Genomic DNA, 17,109 nt, shown 5'->3' on the forward strand with positions numbered 1-17,109 from the left:
GAAAGAGAGTGAACTCTACATAATCTATAAACAATTTATGACAATTAGCTATTTAGAGGAACTTACTGAAATAACTTGAGAACATCTTATAAATATATCATAAATTATTTTCATAAGCTCTTTCAAATACTTATACAAGTTCTTATGTTATGAGATAAGTTTAATAATCTCTTTCAAATACATTCTAAGTAGTTAACTTAGTGTCTTTGGCTATTGGTCTTGTTAATTGCAAGTCTACAAAATTAACTTCAGTCTATAGTTTCTTTTCCATCCTATTCATCAACCTGTATCCTTCTCTGTGTTGCTAGAGAAGCACATATTTAATGTTTAACTTCATTTCAAGTCCGTCCTAAGTGAGTTGGATTCCTTTTCTTCCAGGTATTTGCATTTGTAAGAACGGACAAGGCTAATAACTCACCCCATAGAGCACAGTGCCATGTGTGTGAATGCCTATTGGAATTTCGCACCGAAGTTGAGGTAATACGTATATATCATTTTGGATTCGTATTCCACATAGTAATTGCATGATGTAGTTATTGATCTTAGTTGGTTGATCTCAAATATGGTAAAGATGAGTATAGAGTTGAAACATACAGTGTAAAGCAAGAGCTGCAAGTATTTTCTTTTTCTCTTTAGCATGACACATGATGTTATCAATTGCAGCAATCAACTTCAAGATTCGGTAGACAATGGGTTTATGGACGTATTTATCTTGTTCGTAGATCCAGACGCCAAAGGGAGCTGTAAATTTTCTTCCCATCATCTGTGACTATGATTGTCAATATTAAAGAAAGGAATACAAGCAACTTCTGTTTAGTTCTTAATTATAGTCACAGAACCCAATTTGTACACTTCTAGCATGGAATGAGTTTATTGATTTATTTGATTCGATTGTGTTATTGATAACAATTGAAGTTTTCAGAGGATTATAGATATTGAAATGTAATCTTGGAGATGAAGGGTCAAATATAAACCAACATACATGAGCTTAATTGTTTGCCATAGATAAAATGAAAGACATTGGTCTCATAAAAATATATTGGATAACTGTAATACAGCTACGCTAGTTATCATTGTCAATTCCATTCGTTCATACTGATGAAATTTGAACCCCAAAGTTCTGTTTCATGCAATTTATAACAAGAAACAGTATGGTGACTGACCAAAAATAATATGTTGCTATCTCAGTGTTAAATATATGCAAGGAGTGTCATCTGAGTAAAACATTATTAATCTTGCACGGAAAGTGCATCGCTAGTTATGCCCTCATCAAGAAGAAACCTTTGATATGCAGGCCATGGACATAGTACAACACTAATCTGATTTCAAACTTTTTAATAATATAATTCAAATATCATCTTCACAGTTCAAGTATTTAATGGGCTTCGGTGGACAAAATATTGCAACAGACAGAGCATGAAGCAATTTTGATAACTGCAAAAAGTCCTTCAAATTTTCCTGCAAGCAAGCACCTTTATTAAGAAGTTCAACAAACAGAATTTTGATTGTCGTTAATCGTGTGACTCATAATTTGCCACAAATGTGTGGTGTCATAAGGAATGCTAACTAGAACAGCTAATTACCATCATGGAAAGCAGAGGAAAATCCGTTCACCTTCCACAAAATCAGAACGTTTTACATAGGAAAAAGTAAATACCCGCAGCAACTCACATTTTTCTCATTGTTTTCAAAACACTGTGGCCCAACATGAAATCAAATATAAACTTTTAAATGTCACAGATGTTTGGAGATATTTGCAACACTTCAAGTTCCCTCCCAATCAGAAGTGCGCTAAACTGAAGACTAGAATCCAGGAAAGCTGCACATATAAGAAAGCAAGATCAGATTGTGGAACGGTAATATCCAGCAATTTTTGTGTGGGCATAGAAATTTTCTACAGTTAATTGAATAATAATATAAACTACATTACCAGGAAAAGAGTTGTAGATGCAAAAAGACCTTCTTGGAGTAGGGCTCCATGGCCGCCAAATTCCTCTTCATCAATCTTCAATATTACTGAATAATAACCATATATGATTCCGGAGGAGATAACTAAAAAGCTGCATATCAACGGAGAAACTTTTTTACAGGAGTAAACACAAACTGAAGAAGTGCTATATCATACTGCATATGGTCTACAAGTGCAATGTTAATGTTAGAGACCAAACTCAGCTGAAGTTCCTAGTGGATTTGTCATGTTGTTCTCCAATAAAACAATATATACTATTTTTTAGCTTCCTCAAACTCGTTTGTGAAGATCTCATATTGGAGGTGTAACAAACAATACTAGTTATTCTTCGATTGGAGAATAAAATGATAGTACAAGCATCTATGGGATCTGTAGAGTTCTGTCCGAAATCTAGATCAAGCTTTTTTGGGGGTGGGGTGGGGAACACTACCAGGAAAGGTAAGGATTTAAAATATGAGCCAGAGAATTTTATGCATAGTAAAATCTAGCCAATTCAAAAGGAACAATTTATGCAAACATCTAAGAAGTAATTTCTAATACATAATGGTACAAAAAGGAACAATTTATGCAAAGATGTCACTTGATCCCTGTAGCTTAGTCTCATATATGAAATTTTTCAATAAGATTTTAGATGTTTCTGAAAAATGAAAAGAAAAAAAATATACATAATACTTATAATAGTCACATATTTAATGCTAAAAATAAAATTGAAGAATTGATATTAAAAAATGTGCTATTTTTTAAGAGGTCACTTCCATTATTTTTTTATTTCATGAGCTAGTGCTGAATAAAATTTAGAGGGGGTTTCCTAATTTCTGTATTTAGAGAAGCAAATTAATATTCATAAGAACCACCATTGCTACTAAATATATGCCAAACCTCAATTGCTATTAATGACTAAATATTTCTTTTCTGAATCAAGACCCTCTTATAGATTACAGATATATGATAATACTTTTCTAATTCTAGTGTAGAATCAATTAGTATTGGTAAAAACAACAATCTTCACACTGTCTCCTCTTCACTAGAATGTACTTCTAAGTGTCGTGAGATATGGTGATCATGATTTGTAAGAACTAAGAAACCTGGTGAAATCTTCTCCAGCATTGATATTTCAGATTTATGCATTGTATTAGTAACAATACAAATCAAGTTGTTAATACATGAAATATGATATCACATCATCAATGAATATGAGAATTCCAGAAAGAATAAAGCATCAGGTAAGGCAATGTCATATGGGATATAGAGATAGACAACTTTAAGATGAACATTAAGAATCAGTAAGACAAACTTACAGAATAAACCAAATTCCCCCAACCAATGGAAACGAACCCCAAAGTAATCCACATGCAAGGCCCATTGCTTGTCGAATCCAATGCAATACATCTCCAAGTTGATCCTATTTGGGGTTGGGGAGGTCACAGACAAATATAGAGAAGCTGGTTAGGATAATTAGATCAACTCAATACAATAGGATCCTCTGGAATGAGGAGTGCAGAATTATCACAAAGCAGTTAATTAACCTTGTAAAGCGCCCTCCTCATTTTAGAGAAACTACATCCATAACAATCACATACTACATACAACATAGCACAACAATTACTAGTATTAATTCTTGCATTATATGGATCTTATCTTAATCCAACAATAATAATGACTCTAGTAACATTATCTTAATCCAACCATATTAATTAATCTAGTAACATATTGGAAACATGTCCTGTACTATTCTGTTTTCCTTTTTATATTGTTCCAACTGTGTTTAGGAGTTTAGCAGGGGAGAGGAGAGGAGGGTTTTGACAAAAAGGAAGGATGAAGTGGAAAAGAATGGAGGGTTTAAGAAGAGGAGGGCTTTGGGGGTTTATTTTTCTTCATAATACAAAATCCCCTAATTTGGGAGAACTGAAAAATTGCATTGAGGAGGATTTTGGAGGGCTTTGAAAAATTTATTAATCATATGCATTCATTTATCATTCTTTACAAAAAAAAAAATCTTTATTTTTTTCCTCTTCTCCCCTCCAAACTCCCAAATAGAGCCTAGAGAGAACAAAATAAAAGGCAATAATCAAATTCATTGACACTTGTGTCTATAGATAATCAATTGAGAGTTAATACTCGAATTGCTTCTCCAAATAAACAGGTAAGAGGTCATCCATAGATTTTAAACATCAAATTAGTGTTCAATTTCAATTGCAGCTTAACGGAAACTTTAACCACAATTTAAAAGCGATTCCATGCTGACATAGCATCCTATTATATTTGTAGAACCCAGTTGAGTAAGAATTTAATCCAATTTGATGAAAACAACTAAAATAAATCGAAAAATATAAAAACAAAAAAAAAAGATTGAAGAGAGAGGAGTTAAAGAGAAACCTTGTCCCAGGAAGCTTCGGGATCGAGCAATTTGGCGAATTTGAAAGGAGAAAGGTGACCGTTCTGGTGCTGCTGCGGTTGAGGAATCAGTTTAACAGATTTACCTTCTTTCATTGTGAGATTTGGTGAGAATAATCAATTAAAATAAATTAAATTAAATTAAATAAATAATATTGGGAAACGAAGTGATAATAATTGGTGTAAAGTAGGGATTTTAGAATCGAATGGTGAGAAATTGGGTTGTGAGAAACGGCGTGAGTGGAGAGTGGTGAGATAGCGACTTAGGGTTTGGTTGAATGGGGAAAAACAGAGAAACGAATCGAATCGAATCGAATCAAAGTTAAAGAGAGAGTCACTGAGGAGACGACTGGCTAATTAAAAATTGCACGTTCGAGTTTCGTATTCCATCTCTCATCATCAACTAGATGCAAATTAAAATACTAAACACGAATTTATTACTTTCAATTTTGAATTTACTTCATATGATGCATCCATTTTTTAACAATAAATGCATATAATAATTGGAAAAATATTTTAAAAAATTATAATAATTTTTTTTATACTTATAATTAAGGATAAAAATAGTAAATTTGAAAACTCAACTTTAAGGCATTCTCCTTGACTGAAGCCTAACGCCATCAACATCATCCATATAATTTGTGATTTAAATTATATTTTATACCTACTTAATTAAATCAATTAAATTTATATATACAACTAAAGACTAAACTTAAAAATTTAAGGTTGTCTTACTTTGAAGTAAAAACAAACTTTTGACTTACTTTTGAGTGAAAAAGAAAATTGTATAACTATATATAGAGAGAGAATGAGAGAGATACAATTGGAATATATCAGTATCATTTTTTGTTGTTGAAAACTTTGCAAAAGCATTATGGAATTTTCATTGAAGATGATTTTGAGGTTAGTAACATTGCTCCTTATATATATATATATATATATTTTGTTAACAAAGTAGATAATTAAAGATAAAAAAAAAAATAGAAGATGCATTGATAGTAAAATAATTTCACCAAAATTGATAAACATTTTGTATTTCGGCAAATCAGTTAGATAATTTGTTTTGGACCGAATTCATGTTATTGGAGTTCAAACTTAACATAAAAATCAGTGGCGTTGGATTGGTCCAACTAAATCAATTGACATCATAGAACCTTCTCGAAATTAAAGTATACTACCTCTAAAGACAACATTTGAATCAACAGTCGACAATAACTCACTTGGACTTTCAATCATGACTACTTGATGGATAAATAGGAAATTCGTAAATACAATAACTCAATTACACATTGACTCTGAACCACTTGATGATCATAACGGAAACCTTATAAAAATTATAGAATGAATTACTATATAATAAGGATCTTTTAGGTCATAAAGGTATACAATTCTAACATAAAATATATCTCATTCTCTGATAAAATTTTATTTGATCGTTAAAGAGTGTAAGATATTGAAGTAGTAATGTCAATCACAAGAAATGGGAGTTTGAATTGTGATTTCACCTTTTTAAAATTTCATGTTAAAACTTAAAGAATTTAACTCAAAATTAATCTTAGTTATGAAAATAGAAAACAGATAATTCTTGGTTAGTGAAAAATACACAATTTAATTTATTTATTTAATTTGATAATCAAAAGAGTATAAATAAATAGAGATAAGGGAAGATATATCACAAAGAGATATATTTTGGTTCACCAAATTCGGGTTACGTCCATTCCTCACAACCGTGAGATTTTTCACTAAGTGTTCAAAACAAAAAAACGTTCTTGGTTTTTACACCACCAGTCCAGATCAACCTTGATTTGTTACAATCTTCAATTTTCAACCTAGAATTTTTTTTTACAATCACCTTTCAGCCTTGAAATGATTTTTACAAACACACTCAATCTAACATAAAAAATAAACTTGAGTTACAAATGATGTGTATGATAAAAGTGTTTGAGATCTTGAAACTTCTCAACAGTTGTTTGAGATAAATGAGAAACAAACTTAGTAAATAATGATCCAAAGATATAGTGAAGAGTTGGAGTTTGCTTCAAGAGTTTTTTTGACTTGTTACTTGAACAAGTGTTGGTAGATTTGTAAATTGAACTTTTGCCTTCATCTTCTAATTGATCTTCAGTTTATAAATGTTAAAAGACTTTGAATATTCAGTTTAAAATGAATATATCCATTGGACACACTTCTCAAATGTCACATATATTTTAAAGCAATTAAACATGTGTTTATTCGTTGTCTAGAACATTCTTGACAAAACGAGAACGTTATTGCTTTTGGTTCTTATGGAAAACGTGGATAAATGAGTGAATGAGTTGTCACATGTCAATTGACACTGTTTTGAGTCAGGTTTATGCAGATTATTGTAAGTATAATGTACTTGTGTCATTGCTTACAACTCATCAATTTGGAGATCAATCTTGATGTTATTTTCCTCATTTTGTCATTGATCTCATGTTCTTGGCTTCACCAATGATTTGATCAGTCTTGATACTCTTTAATATGTGGTTTAGACTGTGAAAAATTATCTGTTTTAATTATGTCTTTAAAAGAGAATTAAAACCAGAATGTTCTTTTGTAAAAACAAGAACATTCTTCGTTTCTGTTTTGTATGAGTGCTAAATTTTGACAGTTGTTGTGTGTCAGTCCTTTGTCTCAGAAACATGATGTATTTTCTGCAAAAAGGAGCAACAACAGTGTCCTTGTTGACATTGTTGTATTTGCTCATAGCTCATCAATTTGAAGATTAATCTTGATGTTTTGTGTTTACCTTTGCTGATCCTCTTTGGTCGAATCTATCAAAAATAATCTTGTGTAGATTATTAAATTCCTCTATGATGAATGTCGATGTTTTGTAGTGTAGATAGATGTACTTTTATGGCTCAGATCGATTTTAAATTACAACTGATTTTGCTCTTTCTAAACCAGAACGTTATTGGATTAAAACTGTGAAAACGAAGAACGTTCTCCGTTTCTGTTTTGAGTGATTGCTGGATTTTGACAATTCTGACATATGTTGTGTGCCAAGTTTTTTTTTTTTTTTCAGTATGTGTGTCAGTGATGCAGTGACTTTATCATTTCTGTCCAGTTTGTACTTGCTTACTTTAGCCATCAACTTTGGGGATTAGTCTTGTTTTTTATTCTTGATGCATTGCTTTGCTTTTTGTTGATCTTATGGAAAGAATCTGTCCAAAATGATCTTGAGTATATAATTATGTTCCTTGGTGGTTTGCAATGTAGATTGATGTATTTTTGTAGCTCAAATCGATCTTGAATTAAAGAAGACTTTGTTCTTTGTTAATCAGAATGTTCTTGGATTAATGCTATCAAAATCAGAACATTTTTCTTTTTTCAGAATGTTGTCAAGAATGATCTTTGTTTTTTCTATTTAATAAACAAAACATTCTTCGTTTTTCAAATTTGATTTTGCTTTTAATTTATATAGCATAGATTGATCATTGATTGTTGTATGAATGTATTTGATCATCTTCTTCATGAAGATACTATCTTAAAGATGTAATAATCATTCTCTTGAATGATTGATATATGATACATTCATTTTGAGATTATTTCATTATTGAATGTATACTTATGCACTTTGATGAAGTGGATGACTTCTTGCTTGTTCACTTATGCAATTTATGTTCCTTAAACAAAACTCAAGTGCAATTATTAGTAGATCATCATTCATAAAACTTAATCATTTATTTCATAAAGTTTGTTGTCATTAAAACATACATAAAAAAAGTTGTCATTAGATAATAATTTATTTCATTATTGAGTGGATACTTTTGCACTTTAATGAAGTGAATGACTCCTTGATTATTCACTTATGCAATTCATGTTCCTTAAACAAAACTCAAGTGCAATAATTAGTAGACCATCATTCATAAAACTTAATCATTTATTTCATAAAGTTTATTGTCATTGCATAATGATTGAATGTTGTAAGACCCATAATTTTGAAGTACCATTTATGTATTTTTGGTGTATTTTGGATTTTGGCTCGGAGGCTTTTAAGCCAAGGTTAATAATATTTTGGAGTTTTATAATCGAAAAGATATTTCGATGCCAACTAGAATTTCTCGTCGATAAATAAATTGAATTTAACTGCGGAAAATCCTTTACGGAGAATTTAAGGCGTTTCGGGTGAAACGGTAATTTAATAAATATCTAGATTTTGAGATATTTGTTAAGTTATATTTATTATATTTATATATGTTTGTTTGGAGGGAAAAAGAAAGGAAAACTAGAAGGAAGGAAAAGGAAAAGAAAATAGTATATAAAGGGAGGAAGGAAAAAGGAAGAAAGGAAAAACAAAGGAAAGAAAAAGAAAGGAAGGAAAATCTAAAATTTTCCATCTTCTTCCTCTCTGTTAACCGTGGAACCAAAATCCCTCCTCCTCCCATTTTTCATTTTCGTTGCTTCCTTTTCTTCAAAGCTAGTGACCCAAGGTTGGGTGAGAGTTAGATCAAGGTTTTCGCAACTCCACCCTTCCTCTTTGATTCGAAAACGAAGAAAAACGGTTTTGAGATCCAAACACAAACCCCTCCGTTTCTTCTAGATCCAAACCTCATTTCTCGAAGAGATAGAAGGGAAAATTGCTCACCACCACGCTACGGTGCTAGGGAACTAATTCGGAAGCGGCGTTGCGAGCGAAGATTTTACCGGAATTACTCGCGGTACCAGAAACGCACGATAAAGCTAACGTTGAGGTAAGGGCTCCTTCCAAACTTCTAGCTTGCATTAGGGACTTATCTGTAGTTGTGTGGGAAGGAATTTGTTAGGGTTAAATGTATCGATTTGGGGAAAAACGAAACTAGTGCGTTATGGGTAAAAACCTTAGAGTTAGGTTTTGTTTATAGTGATGAATGTTTCGTGGTAAATGAATTTGAAGTCATGGTGTAAGATTTTGGGTAAATGAAACTTGCGTGTTTTGAGTAGTGGATTGTGTTGATTTGTGTTCGTCGTTTTTGACATGCTCTTAATTGATATTGATGAAATTTGATATGTGTATGGTTGGATTTGTGAATAAATGAATTGATATGTTTTGATGTGAGAATTTGTTGAGTTTGTGTTGTGTGAAATTTGAAAACCATTAAGTTAAATGAGTATTAAGAATGGGGAATCTCTTAATGTCTCGGTTACTTAATATTTTGTTTTGAAAATCGTTTAAGTTAACTGGGCGTTAAGAATGGGGAATCTCTTAATGTCTCGGTTACTTAATATTTTGTTTTGAAAATCGTTTAAGTTAACTGGGCGTTAAGAATGGGGAATCTCTTAATGTCTCGGTTACTTAATATTTTGTTTTGAAAATCGTTTAAGTTAACTGGGCGTTAAGAATGGGGAATCTCTTAATGTCTCGGTTACTTAATATTTTGTTTTGAAAATCGTTTAAGTTAACTGGGCGTTGAGAATGGGGAATCTCTTAATGTCTCGGTTACTTAATATTTTGTTTTAAGAAAAATCGTTTAAGTTAACTGGGCGTTGAGAATGGGGAATCTCTTAATGTCTCGGTTACTTAATATTTTGTTTTGAAAATCGTTTAAGTTAACTGGGCGTTGAGAATGGGGAATCTCTTAATGTCTCGTTTACTTAATGTGCGTTTGTTTGTGAAAAATCGTTTAAGTTAACTGGGCGTTAAGAATGGGGAATCTCTTAATGTCTCGTTTACTTAATGTGCGTTTGTTTGTGAAAAATCGTTTAAGTTAACTGGGCGTTAAGAATGGGGAATCTCTTAATGTCTCGGTTACTTATTATTTTGTTTGGAAAATTGTTTAAGTTAACTGGGCGTTAAGAATGGGGAATCTCTTAATGTCTCGGTTACTTAACATTTTGTTTTGAAAACCGTTTAAGTTAACTGGACGTTAAGGAGGGGGAATCTCTTAATGTCTCGGTTACTTAACATTTTGTTTTAAAGAAAAATCGTTTAAGTTAAATTGGGCGTTAAGAATGTGGAATCTCTTAATGTCTCGGTTACTTAACATTTTGTTTTGAAAACCGTTTAAGTTAACTGGACGTTAAGAATGGGGAATCTCTTAATGTCTCGGTTACTTAATATTTTGTTTTAAAGAAAAATCGTTTAAGTTAACTGGACGTTAAGAATGGGGAATCTCTTAATGTCTCGGTTACTTAATATTTTGTTTTAAAGAAAAATCGTTTAAGTTAACTGGACGTTAAGAATGGGGAATCTCTTAATGTCTCGGTTACTTAATATTTTGTTTTAAAGAAAAATCGTTTAAGTTAACTGGACGTTAAGAATGGGGAATCTCTTAATGTCTCGGTTACTTAATATTTTGTTTTAAAGAAAAATCGTTTAAGTTAACTGGACGTTAAGAATGGGGAATCTCTTAATGTCTCGGTTACTTAACATTTTGTTTTAAAAACCGTTTAAGTTAATTGGACGTTAAGGAGGGGGAATCTCTTAATGTCTCGGTCACTTAACATTTTGTTTTAAAGAAAAATCGTTTAAGTTAAACTGGGCGTTAAGAATGGGGAATCTCTTAATGTCTCGGTTACTTAATATTTTGTTTTGAAAACCGTTTAAGTTAACTGGGCGTTAAGAATGGGAAATCTCTTAATGTCTCGGCTACTTAATATTTTGTTTTAAAGAAAAATCGTTTAAGTTAAACTGGGCGTTAAGAATGGGGAATCTCTTAATGTCTCGGTTACTTAACATTTTGTTTTGAAAACCGTTTAAGTTAACTGGGCGTTAAGAATGGGGAATCTCTTAATGTCTCGGTTACTTATTATTTTGTTTGGAAAATTGTTTGAGTTAACTGGGCGTTGAGAATGGGGAATCTCTTAATGTCTCGGTTACTTAACATTTTGTTTTGAAAACCGTTTAAGTTAACTGGACGTTAAGGAGGGGGAATCTCTTAATGTCTCGGTTACTTATTATTTTGTTTGGAAAATTGTTTAAGTTAACTGGGCGTTAAGAATGGGGAATCTCTTAATGTCTCGGTTACTTATTATTTTGTTTGGAAAATTGTTTAAGTTAACTGGGCGTTAAGAATGGGGAATCTCTTAATGTCTCGGTTACTTATTATTTTGTTTGGAAAATTGTTTAAGTTAACTGGGCGTTGAGAATGGGGAATCTCTTAATGTCTCGGTTACTTATTATTTTGTTTGGAAAATTGTTTAAGTTAACTGGGCGTTAAGAATGGGGAATCTCTTAATGTCTCGGTTACTTAATGTTCGTTTTTTTGAAAATCGTTTCAGTAAATGAGTATTAAGAATGGGGAATCTCTTAATGACTTATTTACTGAATGTTTTGTCTTGAAAATCGTTAAGTTAAATGAGAATTAAGAATGGGGAATCTCTTAATGACTTATTTACTGAATGTTTTGTCTTGAAAATCGTTAAGTTAAATGAGAATTAAGAATGGGGAATCTCTTAATGTCTCGGTTACTTAATGTTCGTTTTTGAAAATCGTTTCAGTAAATGAGTATTAAGAATGGGGAATCTCTTAATGACTTATTTACTGAATGTTTTGTCTTGAAAATCGTTAAGTTAAATGAGAATTAAGAATGGGGAATCTTTTAATGACTTATTTACTGAATGTTTTGTCTTGAAAATCGTTAAGTTAAATGAGAATTAAGAATGGGGAATCTCTTAATGTCTCATTTATTTATGTGTGTTTCTTGAAAACCGTTTAAGTTAACTGGACGTTAAGGAGGGGGAATCTCTTAATGTCTCGGTTACTTAACATTTTGTTTTGAAAACCGTTTAAGTTAACTGGACGTTAAGGAGGGGGAATCTCTTAATGTCTCGGTTACTTAACATTTTGTTTTGAAAACCGTTTAAGTTAACTGGACGTTAAGGAGGGGGAATCTCTTAATGTCTCGGTTACTTAACATTTTGTTTTGAAAACCGTTTAAGTTAACTGGACGTTAAGGAGAGGGAATCTCTTAATGTCTCGGTTACTTAACATTTTGTTTTGAAAACCGTTTAAGTTAACTGGACGTTAAGGAGAGGGAATCTCTTAATGTCTCGGTTACTTAACATTTTGTTTTGAAAACCGTTTAAGTTAACTGGACGTTAAGGAGAGGGAATCTCTTAATGTCTCGGTTACTTATTATTTTGTTTGGAAAATTGTTTAAGTTAACTGGGCGTTAAGAATGGGGAATCTCTTAATGTCTCGGTTACTTAACATTTTGTTTTGAAAACCGTTTAAGCTAATTGGGCGTTAAGAATGGGGAATCTCTTAATGTCTCGGTTACTTAACATTTTGTTTTGAAAACCGTTTAAGTTAACTGGACGTTAAGGAGGGGGAATCTCTTAATGTCTCGGTTACTTAACATTTTGTTTTGAAAACCGTTTAAGCTAATTGGGCGTTAAGAATGGGGAATCTCTTAATGTCTCGGTTACTTAACATTTTGTTTTGAAAACCGTTTAAGCTAATTGGGCGTTAAGAATGGGGAATCTCTTAATGTCTCGGTTACTTAACATTTTGTTTTGAAAACCGTTTAAGCTAATTGGGCGTTAAGAATGGGGAATCTCTTAATGTCTCGGTTACTTAACATTTTGTTTTGAAAACCGTTTAAGCTAACTGGGCGTTAAGAATGGGGAATCTCTTAATGTCTCGGTTACTTAACATTTTGTTTTGAAAACCGTTTAAGTTAACTGGACGTTAAGGAGGGGGAATCTCTTAATGTCTCGGTTACTTAATATTTTGTTTTGAAAACCGTTTAAGTTAACTGGACGTTAAGGAGGGGGAATCTCTTAATGTCTCGGTTACTTAATATTTTGTTTTGAAAACCGTTTAAGTTAACTGGACGTTAAGGAGGGGGAATCTCTTAATGTCTCGGTTACTTAATATTTTGTTTTGAAAACCGTTTAAGTTAACTGGACGTTAAGGAGGGGGAATCTCTTAATGTCTCGGTTACTTAATATTTTGTTTTGAAAACCGTTTAAGTTAACTGGACGTTAAGGAGGGGGAATCTCTTAATGTCTCGGTTACTTAATATTTTGTTTTGAAAACCGTTTAAGTTAACTGGACGTTAAGGAGGGGGAATCTCTTAATGTCTCGGTTACTTAACATTTTGTTTTGAAAACCGTTTAAGTAAACTGGGCGTTAAGAATGGGGAATCTCTTAATGTCTCGGTTACTTAACATTTTGTTTTGAAAACCGTTTAAGTAAACTGGGCGTTAAGAATGGGGAATCTCTTAATGTCTCGGTTACTTAACATTTTGTTTTGAAAACCGTTTAAGTTAACTGGACGTTAAGGAGGGGGAATCTCTTAATGTCTCGGTTACTTAACATTTTGTTTTGAAAACCGTTTAAGTTAACTGGACGTTAAGGAGGGGGAATCTCTTAATGTCTCGGTTACTTAACATTTTGTTTTGAAAACCGTTTAAGTTAACTGGACGTTAAGGAGGGGGAATCTCTTAATGTCTCGGTTACTTAACATTTTGTTTTGAAAACCGTTTAAGTTAACTGGACGTTAAGGAGAGGGAATCTCTTAATGTCTCGGTTACTTAATATTTTGTTTTGAAAACCGTTTAAGTTAACTGGACGTTAAGGAGGGGGAATCTCTTAATGTCTCGGTTACTTAATATTTTGTTTTGAAAACCGTTTAAGTTAACTGGACGTTAAGGAGGGGGAATCTCTTAATGTCTCGGTTACTTAATATTTTGTTTTGAAAACCGTTTAAGTTAACTGGACGTTAAGGAGGGGGAATCTCTTAATGTCTCGGTTACTTAATATTTTGTTTTGAAAACCGTTTAAGTTAACTGGACGTTAAGGAGGGGGAATCTCTTAATGTCTCGGTTACTTAATATTTTGTTTTGAAAACCGTTTAAGTTAACTGGACGTTAAGGAGGGGGAATCTCTTAATGTCTCGGTTACTTAACATTTTGTTTTGAAAACCGTTTAAGTTAACTGGACGTTAAGGAGGGGGAATCTCTTAATGTCTCGGTTACTTAACATTTTGTTTTGAAAACCGTTTAAGCTAACTGGGCGTTAAGAATGGGGAATCTCTTAATGTCTCGGTTACTTAACATTTTGTTTTGAAAACCGTTTAAGCTAATTGGGCGTTAAGAATGGGGAATCTCTTAATGTCTCGGTTACTTAATATTTTGTTTTGAAAACCGTTTAAGTTAACTGGACGTTAAGGAGGGGGAATCTCTTAATGTCTCGGTTACTTAATATTTTGTTTTGAAAACCGTTTAAGTTAACTGGACGTTAAGGAGGGGGAATCTCTTAATGTCTCGGTTACTTAATATTTTGTTTTGAAAACCGTTTAAGTTAACTGGACGTTAAGGAGGGGGAATCTCTTAATGTCTCGGTTACTTAATATTTTGTTTTGAAAACCGTTTAAGTTAACTGGACGTTAAGGAGGGGGAATCTCTTAATGTCTCGGTTACTTAATATTTTGTTTTGAAAACCGTTTAAGTTAACTGGACGTTAAGGAGGGGGAATCTCTTAATGTCTCGGTTACTTAATATTTTGTTTTGAAAACCGTTTAAGTAAACTGGGCGTTAAGAATGGGGAATCTCTTAATGTCTCGGTTACTTAATATTTTGTTTTGAAAACCGTTTAAGTAAACTGGGCGTTAAGAATGGGGAATCTCTTAATGTCTCGGTTACTTAATATTTTGTTTTGAAAACCGTTTAAGTAAACTGGGCGTTAAGAATGGGGAATCTCTTAATGTCTCGGTTACTTAACATTTTGTTTTGAAAACCGTTTAAGTAAACTGGGCGTTAAGAATGGGGAATCTCTTAATGTCTCGGTTACTTAACATTTTGTTTTGAAAACCGTTTAAGTAAACTGGGCGTTAAGAATGGGGAATCTCTTAATGTCTCGGTTACTTAACATTTTGTTTTGAAAACCGTTTAAGTTAACTGGACGTTAAGGAGGGGGAATCTCTTAATGTCTCGGTTACTTAATATTTTGTTTTGAAAACCGTTTAAGTTAACTGGACGTTAAGGAGGGGGAATCTCTTAATGTCTCGGTTACTTAATATTTTGTTTTGAAAACCGTTTAAGTTAACTGGACGTTAAGGAGGGGGAATCTCTTAATGTCTCGGTTACTTAATATTTTGTTTTGAAAACCGTTTAAGTTAACTGGACGTTAAGGAGGGGGAATCTCTTAATGTCTCGGTTACTTAATGTTCGTTTTTGAAAATCGTTTCAGTAAATGAGTATTAAGAATGGGGAATCTCTTAATGACTTATTTACTGAATGTTTTGTCTTGAAAATCGTTAAGTTAAATGAGAATTAAGAATGGGGAATCTCTTAATGACTTATTTACTGAATGTTTTGTCTTGAAAATCGTTAAGTTAAATGAGAATTAAGAATGGGGAATCTCTTAATGACTTATTTACTGAATGTTTTGTCTTGAAAATCGTTAAGTTAAATGAGAATTAAGAATGGGGAATCTCTTAATGACTTATTTACTGAATGTTTTGTCTTGAAAATCGTTAAGTTAAATGAGAATTAAGAATGGGGAATCTCTTAATGACTTATTTACTGAATGTTTTGTCTTGAAAATCGTTAAGTTAAATGAGAATTAAGAATGGGGAATCTCTTAATGACTTATTTACTGAATGTTTTGTCTTGAAAATCGTTAAGTTAAATGAGAATTAAGAATGGGGAATCTCTTAATGACTTATTTACTGAATGTTTTGTCTTGAAAATCGTTAAGTTAAATGAGAATTAAGAATGGGGAATCTCTTAATGACTTATTTACTGAATGTTTTGTCTTGAAAATCGTTAAGTTAAATGAGAATTAAGAATGGGGAATCTCTTAATGACTTATTTACTGAATGTTTTGTCTTGAAAATCGTTAAGTTAAATGAGAATTAAGAATGGGGAATCTCTTAATGACTTATTTACTGAATGTTTTGTCTTGAAAATCGTTAAGTTAAATGAGAATTAAGAATGGGGAATCTCTTAATGACTTATTTACTGAATGTTTTGTCTTGAAAATCGTTAAGTTAAATGAGAATTAAGAATGGGGAATCTCTTAATGACTTATTTACTGAATGTTTTGTCTTGAAAATCGTTAAGTTAAATGAGAATTAAGAATGGGGAATCTCTTAATGACTTATTTACTGAATGTTTTGTCTTGAAAATCGTTAAGTTAAATGAGAATTAAGAATGGGGAATCTCTTAATGACTTATTTACTGAATGTTTTGTCTTGAAAATCGTTAAGTTAAATGAGAATTAAGAATGGGGAATCTCTTAATGACTTATTTACTGAATGTTTTGTCTTGAAAATCGTTAAGTTAAATGAGAATTAAGAATGGGGAATCTCTTAATGACTTATTTACTGAATGTTTTGTCTTGAAAATCGTTAAGTTAAATGAGAATTAAGAATGGGGAATCTCTTAATGACTTATTTACTGAATGTTTTGTCTTGAAAATCGTTAAGTTAAATGAGAATTAAGAATGGGGAATCTCTTAATGACTTATTTACTGAATGTTTTGTCTTGAAAATCGTTAAGTTAAATGAGAATTAAGAATGGGGAATCTCTTAATGACTTATTTACTGAATGTTTTGTCTTGAAAATCGTTAAGTTAAATGAGAATTAAGAATGGGGAATCTCTTAATGACTTATTTACTGAATGTTTTGTCTTGAAAATCGTTAAGTTAAATGAGAATTAAGAATGGGGAATCTCTTAATGACTTATTTACTGAATGTTTTGTCTTGAAAATCGTTAAGTTAAATGAGAATTAAGAATGGGGAATCTCTTAATGACTTATTTACTGAATGTTTTGTCTTGAAAATCGTTAAGTTAA

At 31.9% G+C, this 17,109-nt stretch overlaps 2 protein-coding genes across 2 annotated transcripts in view; one reads left to right on the plus strand and one right to left on the minus strand.

Annotated features, from left to right (window-relative positions):
- Positions 1-1,080, plus strand: part of LOC101505588 (uncharacterized) — a 3,407-nt gene extending 2,327 nt beyond the window's left edge. The window contains exons 6-7 of the mRNA XM_004486939.4: positions 379-477; positions 664-1,080. Of these exons, the coding sequence (XP_004486996.1) occupies positions 379-477; positions 664-747 (183 nt within the window). The 3' untranslated portion in view covers positions 748-1,080. The remainder of the gene's footprint in view (positions 1-378; positions 478-663) is intronic.
- A 373-nt stretch (positions 1,081-1,453) lies between these two features.
- LOC101505261 (uncharacterized) lies at positions 1,454-4,796 on the minus strand. Its single transcript, XM_004486938.4, has 4 exons — positions 4,346-4,796; positions 3,268-3,371; positions 1,931-2,060; positions 1,454-1,819 (listed from the first exon to the last, which is right to left on the minus strand). Exons 1-4 carry the CDS (start codon positions 4,457-4,459, stop codon positions 1,781-1,783), a joined length of 387 nt encoding a protein of 128 aa, XP_004486995.1. The 5' UTR covers positions 4,460-4,796; the 3' UTR covers positions 1,454-1,780.
- Positions 4,797-17,109: the final 12,313 nt, after the last annotated feature.

This window comes from Cicer arietinum, chromosome 1 (assembly GCF_000331145.2).
Source record: "Cicer arietinum cultivar CDC Frontier isolate Library 1 chromosome 1, Cicar.CDCFrontier_v2.0, whole genome shotgun sequence".
NCBI classification, from domain to species: Eukaryota; Viridiplantae; Streptophyta; class Magnoliopsida; order Fabales; family Fabaceae; genus Cicer; species Cicer arietinum.

What these genes read in the sequence shown, in the direction of transcription:
- LOC101505261 (XM_004486938.4), bottom strand. Translation starts at nt 4,459, where the DNA reads ATGAAAGAAGGTAAATCTGTTAAACTGATTCCTCAACCGCAGCAGCAC. An exon ending in GGGGGAATTTGGTTTATTCT is followed by an intron (nt 2,061 to 3,267) that starts GTAAGTTTGTCT and finishes GTTGATATGCAG; the next exon opens with CTTTTTAGTTATCTCCTCCG. An exon ending in CATCTACAACTCTTTTCCTG is followed by an intron (nt 1,820 to 1,930) that starts GTAATGTAGTTT and finishes TTATATGTGCAG; the next exon opens with CTTTCCTGGATTCTAGTCTT.